Source organism: Lemur catta, chromosome 17 (assembly GCF_020740605.2).
Source record: "Lemur catta isolate mLemCat1 chromosome 17, mLemCat1.pri, whole genome shotgun sequence".
NCBI classification, from domain to species: domain Eukaryota; kingdom Metazoa; phylum Chordata; class Mammalia; order Primates; family Lemuridae; genus Lemur; species Lemur catta.
In genome coordinates, this window is record NC_059144.1 from 4,297,148 (window position 1) to 4,322,100 (window position 24,953).

Sequence of the window (24,953 nt, forward strand, 5' to 3'; positions counted from 1 at the left end):
CACCCCAGTCCTATCCCCCAGGCTAAATAACTCCAACTCCTCCGCACTCCCAGCAGAAAGCTGGTTTCCTGGACAGTCATCATTCTGTGGTCTAATGCTGTACCATATCCAGGTCATTCATATCTTCCTAAGAAGCAGTTCTTAAAATGGAACTTGATACACTATGCTCAGGACCAGGAGAGGTCTGTAGCAGAGTCCACACCCAGGTTAAAATCTCTGCTTGTCATTTTTGGAAAAGAGTTGTTTGATTCACTGAGTTTCTTTTATTCATGGAATGCAGGGTGTTCCAACTTCCTTTTAGTATGGTGAAACAGTCAAATTATTCATGTCCCGGGGAAGCATTACAAATAGTTGAATCAAACAAATTGTTAAGTAGTACAAGTCAGCCTCCCTTCCTGAGGGCTGCAAGTAATGCAAAGGTGTTAAGGCAAAGAGCTTACTCTCTAAACGGGTGGGATTTCTGAACAGATGCTTCCACACCCTACTAGTGGGTGTGTATCTGGCACAACCTTTTGAGAGATATGCCATTAGATGCAATAATTCCACTCGTAGAAATATAGGCCAAGAAGACCAATTAGGCACATGAGCAAAAAAGGTGTAGAAATATCCAATAAAAATTTATTTAGCAAAATCTAAAAACAATCTAAATGTTCATCAAGAGAAGAATGCTTAGATATATTACTACACCCACAGATATTTAATAGGATAATGCACGTGTACATTTACTAAAAAATAATATCTACTAGATATTGTTGAATAAAAGAAAATAGGTATACTATGATTCGTTTATACAAAATCTGTGTGTTTCTGCTTACCTACATACAAAGACGGTCATTCGCCAAAAATGTTAATAACGGGTATCTCTTTTTTTAATACATACCTGTATAGCTTGGATTTTTTACATGGTATTTATCACATTTAAAATCATGAAAAAAATCAAACTATTTTCACTTTGAAATAATACCCCTCAAAAAATATTAATAATCTGCTAGAAACACTCTACTCTCAAATACCATTTATCCTTAAAATCTGCCACAAGGGTTTCAGCCACAGATGGCCTGTTAAAGGTCAAACAGGAGAGTCTGAAAAGAGGAACCCAAACTGTTATTCAGTGCCAGAGCTTTCTGGGGAAAAAATGTTTTCAGATCTTTTCCAAAAGGTAAGAATCCACTGAACTCACAATTAACAGAAATTTTAAAAGGTACAAATTGGGAAGACGGGTTTTCAAAAGGGATCACAGGAAACCAGAGGACAGGCAGGAAACAAGAGTGTAAAATGAAGACGACGACAACTCAGACACACAGCATGTGTCCCGTCCAGGTCCAGTGTGGCTCCCGGGTCTGTTCAACCTTCCCAGAACTCTGAGCCCCAATTTCCTCGCCTGTAAATGACGGTGTTGTGTCATAACAATCCCCAGAATCTCCAATTCTAGTATTCTTATAAAGTTACAAGTCCAGGCCAGGTACAGTGGCTAACATCTGTAATCCCAGCACATTGGGAGGCCAAGGCGGGAAGATCACTTGAGGTGGAAGTTTGATACCAGCCCGGGCAACATAGTGAGATCCCATCTCTACAAAATATTTAAAAAATTAGCCAGGCATGGTGATGTGTACCTGTAGTCCCTGCTATTCAGAAGGCTGAAGCAGGGGGATCACTTGAGCCCAGGAGTTCAAGTTTACAGTGAGCTATGATCACACCACTGTACTCTAGCCTTGAAGACAGAGCAAGACCAAGTCTCAACTAAAATTACAGGTCAATAGATAATAAAGCCAACTTTACTTCTTTCAAAATATGAGTGAGAACTGACCTTGTGTCTTCACCAAAAGATAAACAACATGAGAATCTTTGGTCAGAGCAGGTCCTTCAAATGCACCCATTTTTGACAGTAACACTACTTATCTACCTAAGGTATTGTAAACTTCTCCTTTAAGGTCTCCCTGCAGGTCTTATTAGAGGAAACCAGAACTTACAACAGCACAGTAATGTGATTTATAGGCTTGGCTGGCTTACAATACTGACCATAATTTTAATTCCCATCTTTTAGGGCAAAAAAACCATTAGTATTTACCTTTGCTACTTTAAGAACAAGCCATATAGAGAATTCTTTTTTCATTGGTAACAATAATAATGAATTACCATGTTCATAGAATTGTGTGGTATAAACACAATAATAATTATTACCACTATTACTACAGGTTGAGTGTCCGTTATCTAAAATGCTTAGGACCAGAAGTGTTTCAGATCTAGGATTTTTTTGGATTTTGAAATATTTGTATTATAAACTTAACAGGGGGATATCCCAAATCCAAAAATCCTAAATTGGAAATGCTCCAAAATCCAAAACTTTTTGAGTGCCATCATGACACTCAAAGGAAATGCTCATTTTGGATTTTCAGATTTGGGATGCTCAACCTGATTTGCTGTTTGCCTACTACGTGCCAGATGTTGTCCTGGCATACTTTATGTATGTATTTTCTCTCGTTCAGGAAATAACACTGAGATGTCAGTATTTCAACTGTGATTTCACAAATGAGGAACCTAAGGCTGAAGAGATTAAAGGCCCTAACCGGGGTCCATCCCTGATATCTGGTAGTGGAGAAGCCATAAGTCAGCCAGAGTGAGCACTGCCTGCTGAGCGGGATCACTACTGCCTCCCTCAGCACCTGACACGCAGGTGGCTGGGCGGAACAGGATGGAAGGAAGGAACTAAACAACCCGCCAAGACTGCTTTCCATATCACACAGCACAACCGGATCCGTTTCTTAAGGAAGACTGGCCTTCCATGCCGTTACATCAGCACCAACACCTCTGCACCTGCTGGCGCTCTTCTCTCCTGGCACCCTGCCTCTCTGTCGCTGCCCACGGCTTCCCTCCTCCAACCCTGATTTATTACTCAGTCCTTCCCACAGGAAACGCCAATAAATTATGAGACCTGATCTGAGCCGAGAAAATTATAATCCTAGAATTTGGACTCACTTTCTGACTTTAATCCTATACATACAGTGATGCATCCAGATTCTATTTTTCTGGTTACAGTGATTAAAACCAGTTAAGAGTAACATTCAAGAAGACTCTGTTTAGCAAAAGCAATTTTAGACAATAAGAACAAAATGGGAGGTATTAATTTACCAGACTTCAAACTATACTACAAAGTTGTGGTTATTAAAACAGCTTGGTATTGGCACAAGAACAGGGACACAGACCAGTGGAACAGAATCAAGAATCCAGATATAAAACCATCCTCATATAGCCATCTAATCTTTGACAAAGCAGACAAAAACATACTCTGGGGAAAAGAATCCTTATTCAATAAATGGTGCTGGGAAAACTGGATAGCCACATGTAGAAGACTGAAACAGGACCCACACCTTTTACCTCTCACAAAAATCAAATCACGGTGGATAACAAACTTAAACCTTAGGTGTGAAAACTATTAGAATTCTAGAAGAAAATGTGGGAAAGACTCTTGTAGACATTGGCCTAGGCAAAGAATTTATGAAGAAGACCCCAAAGGCAATCACAGCAACAACAAAAATAAATAAATGGGACCTGATTAAATTAAAAAGCTTCTGCACAGCCAAAGAAACTATCACGAGAGTAAATAGACAACCTACAGAATGGGAAAAAATTTTCATATGCTACACATCCAATAAAGGACTCATAACTAGAATCTATTTAGAACTCAGGAAAATCACCAAGAAAAAAACCAGACAACCCTATCAAAAAGTGGGCAAAGGACATGAACAGAAATTTTTCAAAAGAAGACAGGAGGATGACCGACAAACATATGAAAAAATGCTCAACATCTCTAATCATCAGGAAAATGCAAATCAAAACCACAAGGAGATATCACTTAACTCCAGTGAGAATGGCCTTTATCAAAAAGTACCATAACAGGCCGGGCACAGTGGCTCACGCCTATAATCCTAGCACTCTGGCAGGCTGAGGCAGGAGGATCACTTGAGGTTAGGAGTTGGAGACCAGCCTGAGCAAGAGCGAGACCCCCGTCTCTACTAAAAATAGAAAGAAATTATATGGACAACTAAAAGTAAATATAGAAAAAATTAGCCGGGCATGGTAGCGCATGCCTGTAGTCCCAGCTACTCAGGAGGCTGAGGCAGAAGGATTGCTTGAGCCCAGGAGTTTGAGGTTGCTGTGAGCTAGGCTAATGCCACGGCACTCACTCTAGCCCGGGCAACAGAGTAAGACTCTGTCTCAAAAAAAAAAAAAAAAGTCCCATAACAATAAATGCTGGCATGGATGCGGAGAGATAGGAACACTCATACACTGCTGGTGGGACTGCAAACTAGTACAACCTCTGTGGAAAGCAGTATGGAGATACCTCAAACAGATACAAGCAGACCTACCATTTGATCCAGCAATCCCATTATTGGGCATCTATCCAAAAGAACAAAAGACACTCTATAAAAAAGACATCTGCACCCGAATGTTTATAGCAGCACAATTCACAATTGCAAAGATGTGGAAACAACCCAAGTGCCCATCAATACATGAGTGGATTAATAAAATGTGGTATATGTATACCATGGAGTAGTACTCAGCTATAAGAAATAATGGTGATATAGAATCTCTTATGTTCTCCTGGATAGAGGTGGAACCCATTCTACTAAGTGAAGTATCCCAAGAATGGAAAAATAAGCACCACACGGACTCACCATCAAATTGGTTTCACTGATCATCACCTAAGAGCACATTCAGGAATAACATTAATCGGGTGTCGGGCAGATGGCGGAGGGAGAGGATGGGTGTATACATACATAATGAGTGCAATGCACACTGTCTAGGGGATGGACACGTTCGAAGCTCTGACTAGGGGGGGGTGGGGAGACAAGGGCAATATACGTCACCTAAACTTTTGTACCCCCATAATATGCTGAAATAATAAATAAATAAATATAATAAAACAAAACAAAGAGTAACAGTCAAAAATTATATAATCTGAAATAAGAAAATTAGTGTTCAAGTTTTAATTCCATCACATTTCAGCAAAACCCTTTTCTAGCTGGCCCAAGTATTTGAGCAGTACTGCATGGCATTTGTGCCATAATCTAAAATTCCTGGGCCACAGCTCATTCTTTAAGAAGGAATCTGTGCTGCTGAGGGAAAGGAACGACTGGATTAAAGTCATTTTCAGTGGATAATAATATTTTTATATTAATAATTTAAGCTGTAAAAAGGGCTTCAATCCTAACACCAAGAATTTCGTACATACTCTTCTTGGCAAAATAAGACTTTATCCAAATTACACGCCATTCCACTCTGGTCACTATTTAATTTGCATTCCACACAGCACTTGAGTAAACACTGGGAAAATAGTCACACATATTTTCTTAAGTTTTCTCTCATTTTATTTATGCATGACAAAGAATGAAAGCCCCGTGGAGCCATGTCATCTCCCCTTTCTTTTCTATCCATAAGTAGACATCCAGATGGACAGCAAAACAGTGCAGCAGAAGTATAAGCAGGATATGGGTCTGGAATCCAGTCGCAGAGTGAATTTAAGATAAAGATGCCACTGGGATTATACAGGAGCCGGAACTCTCAGATTCATGAAACACAAGGGAAGAAAGGGGACCGAGATGGTTCACATCCTCTAAAGGGACCACATCTTATTCCACATGGAAATAAATGGGTTTGTTTTGAATCATGGGCTTTAGCCTCAACTCTGTAAGTGGTAAAATACCTACTTTTGTCACATAATCTCAAAGAGCCTCATAATCTCATCTGTCAAACCGAGATCACAGGGCTGCTGTGAAAGTACTTTAGAAAGGATGAAATGCAATCAACAGACAAGGGGGTAAGGGCTGGTCTCCAACTTCACTGTTTCATACAGACAGAAAGTGGAGTGGGGGGTGCTGGGGGCTGGGGGGTGCGGGAGTTGATGTTTAAATGGGGACAGAGTTTGAGTTTGGAAAGACGAAAAAATTCTAGAAATGGGTAGTGGTGATGGTGGCACAACAATGTGAACGTACTTGATGTCCCTGAACAGTACACTTAAAAATGATTAAAATAGTAAATTGTATGTTATGTATATTTTACCACAATAAAAGAAAACTTCATTGTTATCTGACATAAAAAGACAACAAATTTACATACTCTCTGGCTTTAAAATATCAAAGAATTAAGTTCTCCCCTACTCCAAGTTAAATTACTAAATAAAAACAGGTCCACAAAATGCCTTGTTTGGGTATCATATGTATTGTACTATATCCCCAAAAGAAGTCGACCTTGCTCTGCTTTCTTCTCAGTCACAAAGATATGAGATATTCCTGGGTTTAGACTCAATACTATTCTGAAGACAGGGCAGGAAATGAAGCACTGAGGGTGCTTGTCTGGGTTAAACCCCTGCAGTGAAAGGGCGGCTTTCGAGCTGGGCGGCGGGGCACAGCAGCCAACGTCAACACAGATGGGATCCATTTCCCAGAGAGCCAGGCACGCCTCTTCAAATGCTCTCTCAGCACTTGTTGCATACTAAGTACAGTCAATTTGATGGCTGCACAACTCTCAGTATGAAACAAAAACAAAAATCTTTTGAAAGGCATGTCTTTTCATATATACACATATTTTGGCCTATTCCAGTGTCCCCTTGAAAAAGCAAAGAGCTAAAGGAGAGTGTTAAACACGGTGCACACCACACTGTGATTGCAGAGATGCAGGAGAGGCTCTAAACTTCCACACAACAGACACACCTACACCCCTAGGAGCACATCCAAAGAGACAGTAGCCACGAAGAAGGAATGCACAGGGACACCAGAGGCTGCTGCCACCCTTACTCTGAGGTCAAAATAGTGACATGAAAATATTCCTTTCTTCCGTAAAAGCATTACAAAACTGACTTTTTGACATGCTTCTGTCATTAGTATTTTCTACATATAATACAATGTGAGAAACACAAAAAAAGTATAAGAGACAAAAACATCTTCCAAAGCTTAAAAGTGAGGTTAAGGAATGTAAAGAGATAGTTAATAACTGCATGAAGCACTGTTAGGCACTAAAAGGGATGAAAAAAGATAAGTCCTATTCCTTAAAGAGTTTGTAACAAAGAACTATGATAAAAGGCAGCGTTCAATACATACAACAAAAGAGGTAAAAATAAAATGCAATGTGGTTTAATGTATGAGAAATAACACTTAGCTGAAGTAAATCATAAATTAAAAAAAATCCTCCAATGGTTTACTTTGATGACAAAGTTTGCTTTGATGACAAATTCCAAACTTCTCTGCACGGCCTGCAAGTCCTTCCTAATGTAGCCCGTGCAGAGAATTCTGGCTTCACCTGCAGACTTCCCACCCAAACTCCACTATCCCACAATGCAGAGTTGCTTGCAGTGCTCCCAGTACACCTAGCTCTGTTTTTGGTTTGTGCCTTAATTTTCGGCAGGCCTCCACTGGGCTCTGCTAGCAGTCTACGCATTCCGTCTTTACTCCACTGTAAGCAAATTCTCCTAAAAGTCAATTTGCCAATAACAAATGACCAACTGGCCAAAAACCAATTCATCAAAGGCAAACTTAATTTAATGCGTGACTGGCTTACCTGCTGAATAACAAATTCACTGAAAAACTATCAGAAAAATATAGTAGAGCTGTCTTAAACAAGCTCCACCTAACTGACTCACGAGTTGACACATGTTCTCCGCTCTCTCTACAAAATGCCGACTGAGGTCCCTGAAATGCTAAATTTCGTGGCCAAAAACCTCCTCTCTCAAGTGCCTTCCAAATAGTCCCACCTGTTGGGCTGTTTATTTACTAAGAGTCAGTTTTGTTCTTTAAATTCTTATCACTATAATTATTTACTTTAATTTGATCATTGCATAAAAAAAACAATGAAAAAAATGAGTATACAAAGAGACTTGATGATTCTCTGAGATGCTTTAGATAGGTTCAATCAAAATAAACTGAACGGACGGCTGGGGCAGACATCAGACTCCAGCTCACCAGCCTTTGGACTCTAGGACCTACACCAGCGGGCCCCTGAGGCCTGAGGCTTTCAGCCTTGAACTGGGAGTTACACCATTGGCTTTCTTGGTTCTGAGGCCTTTGGACTGGACTGAGCCACGCTACCAGCATCCCAGGGCCACCAGCATCCCAGGGCCTCCAGCATGCAGACGGCCTGTCATGGGACTTCTCAGCCACCATAATCACGTGAGCCAATTCCCCTAATAAGTCCCCCTCACATATATATATGCACATATCCTATTGGTTCCGTCTCTCTGGAGAACCCTAACACAGATTTGAGACTGCGAAAGCCAAATATCACTCCTTTTTACTGTATTCCTTACAACACAACAGAAGAGATCTGTGAAATTGTTCCTTCACAAAAAGGCTATGATAAGAGTATGAGGCTACTTAATGGAGAAAGATAAAAGTTTAAACACTAATTATTTATTGGTGCTGCAAAAGCAGAAAATAGCTTAACTGCAACAGCCAAGCAATAATCAGACTTTCAAATGGACAGCATATACTTACAAAATTTGTAGACCACAACGACTCTCCAACTACAAGTACAATGAGTATTTCAAAGATCACAGAAGTGAAAACACCACCAAAAAATATAAGAGTCTCCCCTGCCAAATTATTCAGTGGTATATGACTTCTATATGCACAATTTGCTATGCTAAGCATTTCATCTTCCTGTCATTTCCACAACTGGAACTATAAACTGTGCAGAGACAGTTTAGAGAGTTCTAATGATGCTTTGCACATATTTTGCAAATCTGCCCCATGAAAGTGCATTATCGCAATGTTGACTATTTCAAGTATTGTGTGTATATAAAAATGTTGAAATTTCTTCAGCAAATGAAGAAATCTCCTTTTTATACATGTGCACTTATGAAAGATAAAATTTCTTGAGATCTCAGCTCTCTAGGCAACTACACATGCAGTGGTGACCCATCAAGGGTTTTGAACATCCTCATCCAAAGACTTAGGTTGTTCGGCACAGTGTTTCAGATGACTGTAGTTATGAAGCTGGTTGCACACACCTATCAACCCTAGTGATATGCATTTACATATTTCCCTTTTTGATCTATTTCTTTATGAACACAGTTCATCTGCTCACAACTGTTATATCCATGTAACTGTCATTAGTACACCTGAGTGTTTCTGCTTGTGTAGATATTGTGTTTTTTTTCATTCTACCCTTCATTTATTATTTGTAATGTTTTCCCCAATAGTAAAAAATCTAGCTGTTGTTATTTGCAATATATTTACTCATTAGTTCCATCATACATTACAAAGTAGTTTTAGCAATTCTAACCCGTATCAACATATAAACAAATTTACTAATATAAATTATTTTTATTAACATTATCTAGTCCATTTTCTTTTCTTTTCTTTTTTTTTTTTTTGCATGGCCCAAGCCATTATTATTTTTTTTAATTTCAGAATATTACAGGGGTACAAACATTTTGGTTGCATACAATGCCTTTGCCTCACCCCAGGCAGGGCTACAAGTGTGCCCTTCCCCCATACAGTGCATTCTGCATCCATTAGTTGTGAGTTTACCCACTCCCACTCTCCCTCCCACCTGACTGGCACCCAGTGAATATTACTACCGTATGAGCACCTTACTATTGATCAGTTAGTACCAATTTGATGGTCAGTACATGTGGTGCTTATTTCTCCATTCTTGTGATACTTCACTTTGAAGGATGGGCTCCAGCTCTATCCAGGATAATACAAGACGTGCTAGATCACCATTGTTTTTTGTGGTTGAGTAGTACTCCATGGTATACATATACCACATTTTATTAATCCACTCATGTATTGATGGGCACTTGGGTTGTTTCCACATCTTTGCAATTGTGAATTCTGCTGCCATAAATATTTGAGTGCAGATGTCTTTATTACAGAATGTCTTTTTTTCCATTGGGTTGATGCCTAGTAGTGGGATTGCTGGATCAAATGGTATTTCTATTTTTAGCTCTTTGAGATACCTCCAAATTACTTTCCACAGGGGTTGTACTAATTTGCAGTCCCAACAGCAGTGTATGAGTATTCCTATTTCTCCACATCCACACCAGCATTTGTTGTTTGGGGACTTTTTGATAAAGGCTGTTCTTACTGGAAGTAGGTGATATCTCCTTGTGGTTTTGATTTGCATTTCCCCTGATGATTAGAGATGTTGGTACTTTTTTATGTCTGCTGGCCATTATTCTGTCTTCTTTTGAAAAGTTTCTGTTCATGTCCTTTGCCTGTTTATTGATGGGGTTGTTTGATTTTTTTCTTGTTAATTTTGTTCAGTTCTATAGATTCTTGTTATCGGCCTTTTATCAGATATGTAAAATGCAAATATTTTCTCCTATTCTGTACATTGTCTATTCACTCTAATAATAGTTTCCTTGGCTGTGCCAAGGTTTTGAATTTGATCAGGTCCCATTTATTTATTTTTCTTCCTGCTGTGATTGTTTTGGGTGTCTTCTTCATAAATTCTTTGCCTAGGCCGATGTCTATAAGAGTTTTCCCAACATTTTCTTCTAGAATTCTCAAGGTTTCATGCCTTAGGTTTAAGTCTGTTATCCATCATGAGTTGGTTTTTGTGTGAGGTGAGAGGTGGTGATCCAGTTTCAGTCTTCTGTATGTAGATATCCAGTTTTCCCAGCACCATTTATTGAATAGAGATTCTTTTCCCCAATGTATATTTTTGTCTGCTTTGTCAAAGATTAGATGACAACATGAGGATGGTTTTATATCTGGGTTCTCAGTCCTGTTCCAAAGGTCTATATCTCTGTTCTTGTGCCAGTATCATGCTGTTTTGGTCACTATAGCCTTGTAGCAAAGCTTGAAGTCTTGTAGACTGATACCCCCAATTTGTTCTTTTTGTTAAGATTGCATTGGCTATACAAAGTCTTCTCTGGTTCCATACAAAGCGTAGAATTATTTTTTCTAGATCTGTAAGGAATGATGATGGAATTTTGATAGGAACTGCATTAATTCCATAGATCACTTTAGGTTGTGTGGACATTTTAACAATATTTATTCTGCCAATCCATGAGCATGGTAGGGTTTTCCATCTGCTTACATCTTCTACAATTTCTTTTCTTAGTGTTTTGTAGTTCTCCATATATATGTCTCTCACCCCCTTCATTAAATATATTCCTAAATATTTAATTTTTTGATGCTACTGTGAAAGGTGCTGCATCTTTGATTTGATTTTCAGCTTGACTGTTATTGGCGTATATGAATGCCACTGATTTGCATGTGAAGATATTGTTACATGTGAAGATACTGTTATTACCGCCTATTTTATTGTATAAAGTGGCCTATGAAGTGTCTGCCATGTTTTTATGTTTGTCAAATAAATCCCCTTTTAAAAATGTTTTATAAAATGGAGGAATGGGCACATCAACTATAAAAGAATAGAGAAGCATTAATAAAATTCTAGAGATTCTAAACTCAGATCATGTTACAAAAACTGGAAATTAACAATGTAATCATAGGCTGGGTGTGGTGGGTCATGCCTGTAATACTAGCAATTTGTGAGGCCGAAGTGGGAGGATCACTTGAGGCCAGGAGTTGAAGACCAGCCTGGGCAATATAGCAAGTCCTCGTCTCTACAAAAAAATTTTTTTAATTGGCTGGGCATGGTGGCATGTGCCTGTAGTCCCAGCTACTCAGGAGGCTGAGACAGGAGGATCGCTTGAACCCAATTGTTGGAGGTTGCAGTGAGCTATGATGACTCCACTGCACTCTAACTGAGGTGACAGAGTGAAACCCTGTCCCAAAAACAAATAAACAAAAAATAATGTAATCATGTGCATAGATTATGCAGAAAAGAGAACCAGAATCCCATGAGTAGCCCACACTCAAAGAATGTAATCCTTGGCCTTGTATCAAAAACACAAGAGTTTTACAGCAGGTAACAGCATGGCTTGGATGTCAAGGGAAACGTTCTCTTGATACTCATACACGAGGTACCAGGAAGGAGAAATTACCCACTGACCAAACTGTTACTCACAAGTTATTTGTTTAAACTTAAAATATTTAAAGCGTATGTATACCTCTTTTTAAAATTTCTCCCTTACCCAACATTTCTGATTGACCAACTACTAGTTCTGATTACACCAGCAGGAGGGCTTCTCGGTTTTGCCATGGCCAGTTTGCAGCCAAAGGTGGGAGCAGAGCCTAGGCCAGGGAAGAGTGAGAGGCAAAGAGAGGAGAAAGGAGAAAAGGAGAATGAATGAATTAATGAGCAAGAACCTGTATCTGCAGAAAAATACATAGAAATGGACAGATGATTCAATGGTTGAAAACGGGAGAAAACATTGACCGGGAATCAGTACTCTCTGTCTGAAACTGGCATCCATAGATATTCACTCCTTCTGGCTGGCACACCTGGGACATGTAGTTTAGTCCATACCAGCTGGGATGGTGCTTTAGAAGCACTAGAGGAGAGTCCATGAAATTTATATACCCACTGTGACCCTTCTGAAATCGTCCATATTAAAATAATGTAGAGCCTTAAGGTATAAATAGTAATCAAGGTCTGATTTTTATAAAAGTGTAGATATAGCCAGAAGTTAACCAGCCATCGTTCCTAACTTCCTTACTGCTGTGACTGGTTACTGCTTAATGGCACTATCCTCCCTGACAGGTGCAAGATTGTGACTTCCCCACTACTTCTCTAGATAACACTGCTATTTGAAAGCTTAAAGACTGACTGGTGCTCTGATAGATAACATTCCTATTGTAAAGCCCCAGACTTGTGATTCTATAGATAATACTGCTATTGTAAAGCTTAAGACTGGTCTTTAAGGTATTTTTCAGACTCTGCCTTACAGGGGACCCACTGACACCAACCAGACCTATGGACAGGCATGAGAACAAATCCAACAGCCTTGAGACCCCCCCACCCAGGAAATCTCCCAACTGAGAAGATAATTTCTGCATCCCAATCCTATGAGTTCATCCCCCACCAGTCAGCAGGCCCAATTCCCTGGCCCTTTGTTTCCCAAACCACCTTAAAAAGCTTAGCCCCAAAATTCTCAGAGAGATGGATTTGAGAAATTACTCCCATCTCCTTGCTTGGCGCCTTGCAAAGTACAACTCTTTCTCCGCTGCAACACCTGCTTTCTCAGTGTATCAGGTTCCCCTTAAGCAGCAGGCAATGAACCTGGTGGGCTGGGACTCTTCTGGATGCTCCTAGGTGTCCATACTTTGCCCTCAATCTCAAAACACCTTTCCTAATATGAAATGTGATAATGTAATACAAGACACAGCATATTAAGACATATCACAGGAGAGCCACATAGGTTTAAGACAAGCTTAGACCCACCTGAGTCAGAGCTTCAAGCATGTCCATCCCCCAGACAGTGAGTACTGTACCCAGCAGGTGTGTATATAACCATCCCCTCCTCCCCCCTCCCATCTGCCCAACAGCCAGTGAATGTTATTACTATATGTGCACTTAAGTGTTGATCAGTTAATACCAATTTGACGGTGAGTAATTGTGGTGCTTGTTTTTCCATTCTTGTGATACTTAGTAGAATAGGTACCAGCTCTATCCAGGATAATACAAGAGCTGCTATATCATCATTGTTTTTTGTGGCTGAATAGAATTCCATAGTATACATATACCACATTTTATTAATCCACTCATGTATTGATGGGCACTTGGGTTGTTTCCACACCTTTGCAATTGTGAACTGTGCTGCTATAAACATTTTAGTGCAGATGGCTTTTTTTATAGAATGTCTTTTGTTCTTTTGGTTAGATGCCCAGTAATGGGACTGCTGGATCAAATGGTAGTTCTACTTGTATCTCTTTGAGGTATCTCCATATTGCTTTCCACAGAGGTTGTACTAGTTTGCAGTCCCACCAGTAGTGTATGAGTGTTCCTATCTCTCCGCATCCACCAGCATTTATTGTTTGGGACTTTTTTATAAAGGCCATTTCCACTGAAGGTAAGTGATATCTCATTGTGGTTTTGATTTGCATTTCCCTGATGATTAGAGGTGTCAAGCATTTTTTCATATGTTTCTTGGCCATTAGTCTATTATGTAACCTAAACATTTGTACCCCCGTAACATGCTGAAATAAAAAAAAAAAGAAGTATACTTCCAAAAACAGAACAAAACAAAACAAAAGAAAAAAAATTATCTTAGAAATGGAAAAACAAATATCACATGTTGTCACTAATAAGTGGGAGCTAAACACTATGTACTATGTGGGCACACATAGTACAAAGTGGTGTAAAAGACACTGGAAACTAAGAAAGTGGAGGGTGGAGGATGAGGGATAAAATCTTACACTATTCTGGCGATGGGCATACTGAAAGCCCTAACTTCAGCATTATACAATGTATCCATGTAATAAGAACACTTGTATCCCCTAATATTTTGAAATAAAAATTGTTAAAAAAATAAAAAATAAAAATAAATAAACAAAAAAAAAGACAAGCTTAGAAAGATAAACAAAAATAAACCAAAAGATGAAGAGCAGGAAATTAATGAAATATTGATTTAATATCTAGTTCTTCATCTTTCAGATAAACATTATATCAATGAATAGGATTAATATTGTTGAATTATATACTTTTGGATTCTTACTTTCATACCATATCTAAAAATGATGCCACACCTCTGACCTAGTATTGCTGAGAAAAGGACAGATTTGAAATTAAAGACAAAGTTACAATCTCTGCCTTTCCTACTTAAATGATCTTTAGCAAACCACACATCTTCACTGAGCCTCAATTTCCTTTTCTGGAAAACAGGTATACACACTCTTCACATGATAAGAAGTGTTTTAGGGGTTGAGCTCAAGTTGTGAGGATTAAATGAAACTATAAGTGAAAAAAATATGAAGCATGATCTGTGATATGTGGTAGGAGCCCACTAAGTGCTAATGTCCCTCTGTCCCCTGCTACAACAATAATTACTCAGCACCTACTAGACATTGGGCGCTGCACTAGGACCCAGGTGGCACGAGGTACACAAGGCCCTGCCTTCCCACAACTCAGATCCTGGCAGACAGATAATTAGATGATTCACACTGAAAGCAAACACAGAGAACTGCTAAGTAACTGATTTTGTCCTGACTCTGAATAAAAGTCTAATTTCCCTGAGTAAACAAGTTAGAAAACAGCAAATGCAATAAAAGCTGAAGGGTACATGAAAAATTGCATAAGTAAGTATCTCCAGATTGAACAAAATGACAAAAAAAAAAAACACTTCAATTTGAATGCATAATATCAAATAAAATGCACATTTCTGGAATAGGTACATATTTTTCTCTCTTGGAAAAAAAATAGTTATTTAACCCCAGGGGAAGCATCACAATGAATATTAAAGTTTTAGAATAAGGTATTCAAATTCAGTGTTAGCTCAGAAAGAAGGTTGAGTTCTCAGGCTTTTCCAACATTGTTATGCCTGCTAAATCCTCTGGTTTTATTTTCTTTTTTTCTTAATCTGTCTTAAGAACAGATTTCTATGGGCCTGTGGCTCCAGCAGTTTGCATGGAAACACCAGCTTCCTAAGGGGAAAGCTACTCTTAGGGTCTACCAGTTAGCTATAACCAGCAGCTCTGCAGCCCTGGAAACATACTTAAAGGAGTGCCTTGAGCAAGTGAGGCATCTGCCCCATCATGTGCCCCAGGGCTCACCGGTGCCCCAGCGATTGCGGAGATGGACGGAGGTGGCCGGAGGCGGCCTCAACTCACCAGCCAGGGCTGCGGGATCTCCGGCAGAGGCATCTGAGGAGGGGCTGGCAGGCTGCCGGTGGTTTCTTGCTTCTGAGCATGATCTTTCACTTCAAAACCTGTAAGTATTAACCAAAACCACAGACCTGGATGAGGATGAGGAAGATGAGGATGACAGTACTAGGAACCATTATTTTCTGAGCCCCTTGTCAAATATTTTTGAAAATATTTATTTTCTCTAATTCTTTATGATAATCTGCAAGGTAGGTATTATTATTCTCCATTTTACAGGTTAAGAATCTATGGCTCAAATTTAAAAAAAAAAAACAACAAAAAACAAAAGAGTAAGGAACAGACTGAAACATTAACAGGTGGAAGCGATGGAGCTGGCGCCAGAGCCTACATTCTCCCCAGCGCCCCGCTGCCTCTCAAAGGCAAGTTGCTCCACCTGAACTTCTACTCAGGACAGAACTTACCCGTGCACTAACGGGGCAGACACGTTCCTGGGAATCAAGAGATTTCTATTAAGTTCTTTCTTAAAGGTAGCTACTGCGATAAACATACTTTATGGATGAAATGACTGATACAAGTTGTACCCCTCAAAGCACTGGTGTTAGAGTCAGGAAGACAGATACATACACAACTAACTATTAGAAAATGTGGTGAGCACTATGCCAGCAAAGACAGAGTAGAGGAAGGAACAAGTCTGAAAGTGGGCACAGCACTGTTCATATGCCAGAGGTCACTTGGAAAGACTTATAAAAATAATCACTTAACAATGATCACCTGTAATGGGTCAAGCATAGCATGACGCTAGAGGCCAGGGATGTAAATATGAAAAAACCTAGTGCCTGAACTTCAGGGGCTGCAATGGAGACGAGAATTTTGGCAAACAATTAAAAAAGAAAAGGAGGGGAAAAAAGAACAAAGGAAAACTCTACTATTATAAAAAAAAAAAAATCAGTGGATGGGTTTAAAGCAAATTCAAGAGCTGAAGAAAAAAATTCGTGAATTGGTAAATATCAGAAGCTACATCCAGAAGGAAGCACAGAGACACAAGGGCTCAAGCTCGCCAGGCAGAGGAACAGAGGATGGGAAATTGGGGAAAGAAAACAGCACTACCAGGCACAGGGCCAAGCACTGTGTGTGCCCAGACCAGGAGTCTGCAACAGCTGACAGAAGGGGAGAGAAGGCCTGTATAGATGGTGGGACCACTCGCTCAGAAAAGAAACTGCCTCCTACCTAGAGGAGATGCGGTTACAAAGTAACACAACCTCTACTAATAAAAGAAGCACAAAGAATAACAGCTGATCTGCTTAATAAAAGCAATTATAAAAAATAATGGTTGATAGCTCTTGAGTGATACTACGTGTCAGGCACTGTTTTGAAATATTTTATCTCATTCAACCCTCACATCCCACTAGGTAGATGCTACTTAATACTTTTTTACAGATCAAGTGTGAAGAGATTAAAGAACTAGCGCAAGGTCACACATTTGGTAATGGGCAGAGCCAGGACACAAAGCCAGTTAGACTCAGGAATCCACACAACACACATCCACATATTAATATTAAAAAGGGCCTTGTAGGGCAGGCTAAGGAGCCTAGATTTTGACCATAGGCAAAGGAAGTAACAAAATTACAAACATGAACATTTCATATTGACCCCAAAATACAGTCCTCAACCTGCTTTCTTTCCCAAGTGACTGGTCTCACCATCTGCCCAGGGATCCACCACTATTCAATCTGCCACCAAACCCTTCGACCCATCTTCCAGACGGACCAGATGAGCTCTCCAGAATGCAAACATAACTGTGTCATACTCTGGCTTCATTTACTAGAAACCAATGAATTTTACACTTTAAATGGGTGATGTGTAGGGTCTGTGAATTCTCTCTCAATAAAGATGTTTAAAAGAAAAATCTCTACACCTCATCCAGCTATCTCCTACAGAGCCTCCAAGATGCTGATATCACAACCTCCAAGAATTGCCTCTCAGCCTGCACCACTCTCAGCTCTCACCACCCTGGTTTGGACTCTGCCCATGAGCGCTTCCATGATCCTTGACACTCTCACTATTCCGCTTTTCTGTCTTACCCGCTGAGCATGAAAGAGTTAACAGAGCAGGCCTGAGGCCGCCATGTGCACAGTGGCCTGCTTGCAAGGCTGGCCATTGGCTGGCATCTGGGAACTGGGACTTCAGAAGTCCCCCTGCCGTTCCCCAATTGGTAAGGTTGGTTTACTTTTTCTGTACTGTTTGTGCGAACAATGTGGTTCCTGCTGAACACCTGCTTTTCCGGCAGTCTGGAATTCTGGCACGTGCTAGGCAGAGGGTGACTATAGGACCAGCCCCAAGTAAAAGCCTCAGGGACTGAGTTTCTGTTGAGCTTCCCTGACAGAAATGTCACACACGGGGCTGCATTTTTGTTGCTGAGAATGGAGCATGCTCCATGTTACCCTCACAGGAGGGAGAGAGCGTAAGGAAGCCCACACACAGGCTCTTACAGACTCTGCCTGGGTCTCTTCCCTTCCGGTCAGCAGTCAGGCCTGTATCCTCACTACCACTGTAATGTATCCCAGGCACAAATGGACTGCAGCAATGTGCCGAATTCTCTGAGTCATTCTAGTTAATCTCCGGATGTCGGGGTGCTCGTGGGGACCCCAACACACTCACAATTCTATTAGCTTCTTAAAGGCTTTACCTTCCTTAGAGGCTAACACAGTACCTGGCACAAGCCTAGGCCCTCAGTGAAAACTTGATGAATAAATAAGTTCCTAAGTTAAAGAACAAATGAAAATGTTTTAGAAAGATGGTAGAATTAAAGATGGTGTGGAAGCCAAAAGAGGCTGGAAGAAGAATGACCAGATGGTTGAATGAGACTCACCTTTGGAGGACTGTATCCTCAGCAGAATGTTGGTTATTACTGCCTTTTTCTCCCTGACAGTTGAGGTTAGATATTCGTGGTCCAGGAGTTCAAGAAAGAGGCGAAGTTCAACTATTAACTCTTCCATTGCTGAAAACAAAGAGAGAGGAAGGCCATTATTAGGCCCATTGATTTGCAAATGTCACAAGACCAATGCTAAGTTTTGCTCAAAGTATTTCATTTTTAGCTTGATTGCTGAATATAGTATCTAACATAAAAAACAAGTTTGCTGAGACCAGGTCAATTAAAAGATGTATATATCATCTTCTTAACAAATGCACTCCTCCTTCACTTTTGCTTTGTGGCAGCAAAATTCAACTGGGAGAAGCTCCAAAGCCATGCTGCCAACAGATGGTGTCACAGCCCAAAGGCCTGACATCATCAGTGGGTGACAATTACATGATATTAAATTTCAGTGTCTAGAAGGAGAAGGGAGTTTAAAATGCCAAATGGTTTTCAAATAACCACTAGGGCATGGTTTCAGAAACTCAACACCCAGCTCTGCTTTTGTAGGGCTGGCTCCATCCCCAGGATGACAGTGAGCACACTGTGAACTAAAATAAAATCTTAAGGCTCCCTCTCACCCCCACCCCTCAACAGCTGACTGAATGGATTCCCTCTTGGCCAGGGGGATATCCTAAAACTAAATAGCAGGCCACAAGGAGGAAGGTCAAATGCCTCATCATGCCCCCCTCCCTTCTTGGAGATATCCTTTGTAAGCCATTAACAGGCCTAAAGGTATGCAAGACAAACCTGCAGGTCCTCAATTTACACAACAAATATATGTCAGGTGGCTTGTCTCTGATTAACATACCTCCTTATCTTAAAACATTCCAAGCCTTTAGACAAAGCTTCATGTCTTTAACCAATTACAAGTCAAAGAATCTTTAAGCCCACCTATAACCCCCCCTATAAACCTCCTATAAACCCTCACCTTCGAGATAGCTCACCTTTTCGGGCCAAACCACGTATTGATTTATGACTTTACCTGTAACCCCTGTCTCCCTGAAATGTATAAAACCAAACTGTACTCCAGCCACAGCGAGTCCACTTGCTCAAGGCTTCCTGAGCATGGCTCCAGGCCATGGCCCTCAAATTTGGCTCAGAATAAATGTCTTTAAAATTATTTTACAGAGTTTGGCTTCTTTTCTGTTGACAACATTTATACAGTTATCACAAAGGATGCCAGATCTCGAGGAGGATATAAAATGTAAGTGCAGGTCCTGACTTCTACCACATCTTTTCCTGCTAGGACTATGGCAGACTTTCCCTCTGATATCCACAAGGCTGAAATACTGGCTTATATCAGCAATTTAGAAATGATAATGTGAACCTCTAGGGATGTGAACTCCTCCTTTCAGGGAGTCCATGAGGCCCAAACTATTTTCATAATAGTAATACCTTATTCACCTTTTTCTGTACTAATGGTGCAAATGCGAGGGTAAAACTGCTAGTATCTTAAAGCCAATCAAAGCAGTGAGATCAAACTATCTTAGTGGTCATTACATTCTTCCCCATACCCTCACAGTAAAAAAAAAAAAAAAAAAAAAAGGCCAGTTTCACTTAAGAGTGTTCTTGATGAAGCAGTAAAAAAATCATTGCTTTTATTAAACTTCAACCCTTGAGGACACATCTTTTTAACATCCATGTGATGACATGGGAAGTAGGCATGAAGCACTTCTACTGACAAAGTACAATAGTGCCTAGAGAAAAATCACTTGTGCTATTGTTTCAGTTGCAAGCTACCTGAAGCCACTTTTTGCATTCAGTACCACCTTCACTTCAAAGAAGGAATGACAGGCAAATTACCATTATTTAGACTTGAGTACTTGGCAGACTTTCTCAAAAACAAATGAGCTATCCACTTCAAGTTAAACAACTGACAGCATTTGTGGCCAGTGATAAAAGTTGATCTTCCAAGTGAAAATGAGAATTTTTGAAAACTTGTATCTGTCACTGTAAGAGCTTGACAACCTCCAAATACTTAGAAACTTCTCCAATGAGATCAGAAGTAACATTGACAAAAGTAACATTTTGAAACTTATTGCATAATGTAATATGTTGCAATTTGGAAGATCTGCACAACTCGGTGAACCATGACGTTACAAAATCATATGTGGGCAAAAGATCCAACTAAAGTGCAAAATAAACTGAAATATTCTAATGTAAGAGGATGGTACAGCTTCAAATTCTACTTCACAACTAACCTTTAAGAAACTACCACTCGCCAGGTGGGTTGGGGTATAGTATCAAAGAAGAATATCTACAGTTTTCTGAAAAGGCTACTGAAAAACTCTTCTCTTTCCCAAATACATATCTCTGTGAGGTCACATTTTCTTCATGCACTTCCACCATAACACCTCCTCACGCAATCTGAAGGAAGGAATGGATATGAGAATCAGCTATCTTCTACTAAGCCAAATACTAATGATACTTACAAAAATATAAAATAACGCTACTCTTCTAATTATCCTGTTTTGGTAAATATAGTTACTTTTCATAAATATATATTATTTATGTTAACATGTAATGGGTGTACTAAGGTTCGTTGGGTTTGTTTTGTTTTTTGTTTTGGCAGGGAAGCAGGGGTTGAGACAGAGTCTCACTCTGCTGCCCAGGACAGACTGCAGTGGTATCATCATAGCTCACTGCAACCTCCAACTCCTGGCCTCAAGCAATCCTCGTGCTTCAGCCTCCCAAACTTGTAGGATTATAGGTGTGAGCTACCTTGCCCAACCAAGCTTACTGATATTTTTTAATGAATTAATATCTTAAAATTTGCCTGTTTAAAATTCTCATATGATAAATATCTACAGATAATATAACCACATAAATGAAAGCTCTTTGGGGTCTTCAAAATATATTTTGAGACCAAAAAGTTTGAGAACCACTGATGTATGCAATTACTTTAAGTTCTTCATTCATTCATCAAACACCTATCTTTTGTCAGTGATATAAGTCATGCATCTTGACTGAGGGAAGCAAAATGAAAATGATTCATACAAAAAAATCTAAGCAAAAAAGTTTCAGAACTACTGGTCTATGGGATTCTTTCCAAATCTGCTATTCCATAAGTCTACAACATCCTCCAGAATTAAAGATCCTGACTGAGACCACCTCTTCATAACTACCAAAGTTCTCATAAATTTTAGGTAAGTGGGCAGAGAAATGGCAAATGAGCCATAAATAGGCAGGCTATGTCACTGGCCATTCATTTTTCCTAATTGGGAAAGTTTCTCCTCTATGAAATGAAGAAGTTGAACTGAGAAAAGGCTTTAAGGTCCTTTTAATTATTAAAAAAATTTCTTGATGATTCTAAGTGGAAAGCAATCTCACTTACACTTTAAAAATAATGGGCTGATAGCATTCTTCACAGTAGCCCAAAAGTAGAAACAATCCAAATTTCCCTGGACAAATGAATGGTCAAACAAAATGTCGTATACAATAGAATATGATTTAGTCATAAAAAGGAGTGATACATGCTACAACACGGATAAATCTTAAAAACATTATGATATGTGAAATAAGCCAGACACAAAAGGGCAAATACTGTATGGTTCACTCATGTGAGGTCCTTAAACTAGTCAAAATTCATGGAGACAGAAATTAGAACAGTGGTTACCAGGTGCTGGGTGGAGGGAGAACATGGGGTTCAATGCATTCAGAGCTACCATTTGGAATGATGACAATGTTCTGGAAATGGATAATGAGCATTGCACAACAATGTGAATATGCCTAATGACACTAAATTTGATACTCAAAAAGAGTTAAAATGGTAAATTTATGGTATGCATAGTTTACCACAATAAAAAAGGGATTTCACTTGGGTTCTACCTAACAGCATCAAAATATCTGAAGAGGAACAAAGAACACACCTAACTCCTCAGCTAAAACCTGACCTACCTTTACAGTCCCCCCACTGAGGACTTTACCAACCCCCAGAGCCTGGGAGCCTGTGGTAACCCTTGCTGGGGTATCTGCTCAGCCCACACTCCTCACATGAGACAGCAGCGCCCTCAACCCCAAGGGTGGACCCTCGCAGCCATCTCTACGCTACAAGGCCCTGCACACCACCTCCCACCATGAGGTAATCATTAACTGGACCTCCCTACCCCTAGCTGGTCAATCAGATCCCCTGTATCTCGTGCCTGGGGACCAAGAAACATGAGTCAGTTGGAACGGTCTCTTGAATGGAAGATATGGAAGCGCAGCAACTACAAAGCTGCCAAGATCAAGTGCACAGGTGCCAAAGATAGAAGCCAGCGGAAGAAAGAGGGAAAAGAATGAAGTTGATACACTCAGAGGCAGGAAACCACATGAGAGAAGAAGCATCTGACAGACAATAACTAGATTCCTGAGACTTTCCTGTTCCTACTTTTAGTTACTTGCGAAACTGGCCTGCACTTGAATTCCATGAAATATTTGTATCCTTCTAATAAATTTTCAATTCATTTTTTTTAATTACGCTAAACTGTGTAGTTTTCTAGTCACCTAAAATTGCACCCAAAAGATTCACAAAACACAGCTTTTAGCATCTCAGAATGCAAAACATCCCAATATCAGAGTTAGAAAAATTGTTAGAAAAGTACCTCCTCTTTGCGATCTTCACAGACTAAATAAACCACATTTTACACTTGACAGTCCTTTCAAACACTTAAGCTCAAATCCTTTCTCCCAGTCTTCTCTAATTAAACATCCCAATTGGCTCCCCCTCACTAAAGTCTTCCTTAATTACCAAAATTCATTCATCTTTTAGCAGCTGCACTATAACTGGACAGTTGGTGACCTTAAGGTTTACAGCTGACCCTTGAACAACGTGAGTTTGAAATGTGGGTGTCCACTTACATGAGGATGTTTTTTCAACCAAATGCAGACTGAAAATACAGTGTTTGCCAGATGCAAAACCCACATGGACAGAGAAATGAGTTTTCATAAACACTGGTTCCACAGGGCTGACTGTGGGCTTGAGTGCGCATGGACAGGGGTGGGTATATGGGGGCATATGGGGGTGGGGGGTACAATCCCCTGCATATATTGAGGGGACTGTATTTGGGTTTGGGAGGAGTTTTTTTCCTCAAAACAGCTAGTCAATGGTTAAGAGCACGTTTTATCTTACTTGTACCTCTGAATACCTTACAGCAGCCTAGCAGTACAATCCACACAGAAAGCATACAAGTACTTTTGAATGAATGACTTATAAAGTAAGAGAATTAACATTTTCTGCTAATGTATGAAAGGAATTGTGCTGGGCATCTACATATGATACTTTATTTAACTCCCACAATAATGCCACAAAGACACTATCATCCCCATACATAGTAGAGGAATAAGCAGCTCAATGCCAAGTTTTTGTTTGTTCCTTCTCTTTAAGTGAACACTTAGATGGCAATTACTAGTGCCAGGCACTGTTCTAAGCACGTATGAATTCATTTGTTGGTCACAACAACACTAGGAGGTAGGTATTTCTATCATTCCCATTTTGCAGGTGAGGAAACTGAGGCACAGAGAGGCTGCCTAAGGTCACCAAGCCTCTCCAGTTAACAATTTGCTCATAGTCATACAGCTAGAACGTAGCACAGTATTTGAACTCAGGCATGACTCCAAAGCCCGCTTTGACCATTCATAATAATTCCATGGATTGTTTTCTCACCCAAGCATGGTGAGCTGTTAGGCCCACTGTGTTTACAAAGGGCAACAGAATGGTCAAATAAAATTAAGAATACCAGCCCTGCAAAAAATTAGGAAATGAGTAATAAATTTCATCACAATCTACACAGTGCCTTATAGCTTACTGGATTATTTACCGCACAGTCGGGCTCCCCCAGTGGCCCGCCAGGCCCTAGTGTGCAGGCACAGCTTCCGGCCCATCGCTGTTTTCCTTTCGGTGCCTAACAGTGTTCAACATAAACCAAATACCAGTAAATGCATGTTGAAGGAAGGTGCGCAAACACCCACAGCCATTCAACATGAGGCACAAAACCTCGCTTGAACGCCAAAGCAAGTGAAAGTAAGGAAGGAGGTGTTCCTACAACCAATTTTCAATTTAAAACTTTTCATACAAACATATCTTTTCCCTTGAGATCTAAGGGTAATAACCAAAAAGTGCTCTGTAGATTTCCCTGTAAATAAAGCTCTCCTGAAATATGCATGCTTGAGCAGGGAGTGGCATCATATTACTCCAGCCTGTAGGACTTCCCGCGAGCACGAGAAGCACGACACGTTTCCCCCCTCCCACCCCGGCCCCCTGGAGCCACTGCTTCCTCAGCAGCTGTGCGCCAGGCTCTCTAGAAGACAGGCCAGGCCATCCATCAGGGGTCTGGGCATTCAGACAGGTCTCCAGAGACGCATTCTCAGAGTGGCCTTCTCCTTCTGCT

At 40.2% G+C, this 24,953-nt stretch overlaps 1 protein-coding gene across 1 annotated transcript in view; it reads right to left on the reverse strand.

Moving 5' to 3' along the window:
* AFAP1 (actin filament associated protein 1) overlaps positions 1-24,953 on the reverse strand; it is a 173,978-nt gene that overhangs the window by 82,414 nt on the left and 66,611 nt on the right. The window contains exons 2-3 of the mRNA XM_045528283.1: positions 18,541-18,669; positions 15,678-15,775 (exon numbers count right to left, since the gene is read on the reverse strand). Of these exons, the coding sequence (XP_045384239.1) occupies positions 15,678-15,775; positions 18,541-18,667 (225 nt within the window). The 5' untranslated portion in view covers positions 18,668-18,669. The remainder of the gene's footprint in view (positions 1-15,677; positions 15,776-18,540; positions 18,670-24,953) is intronic.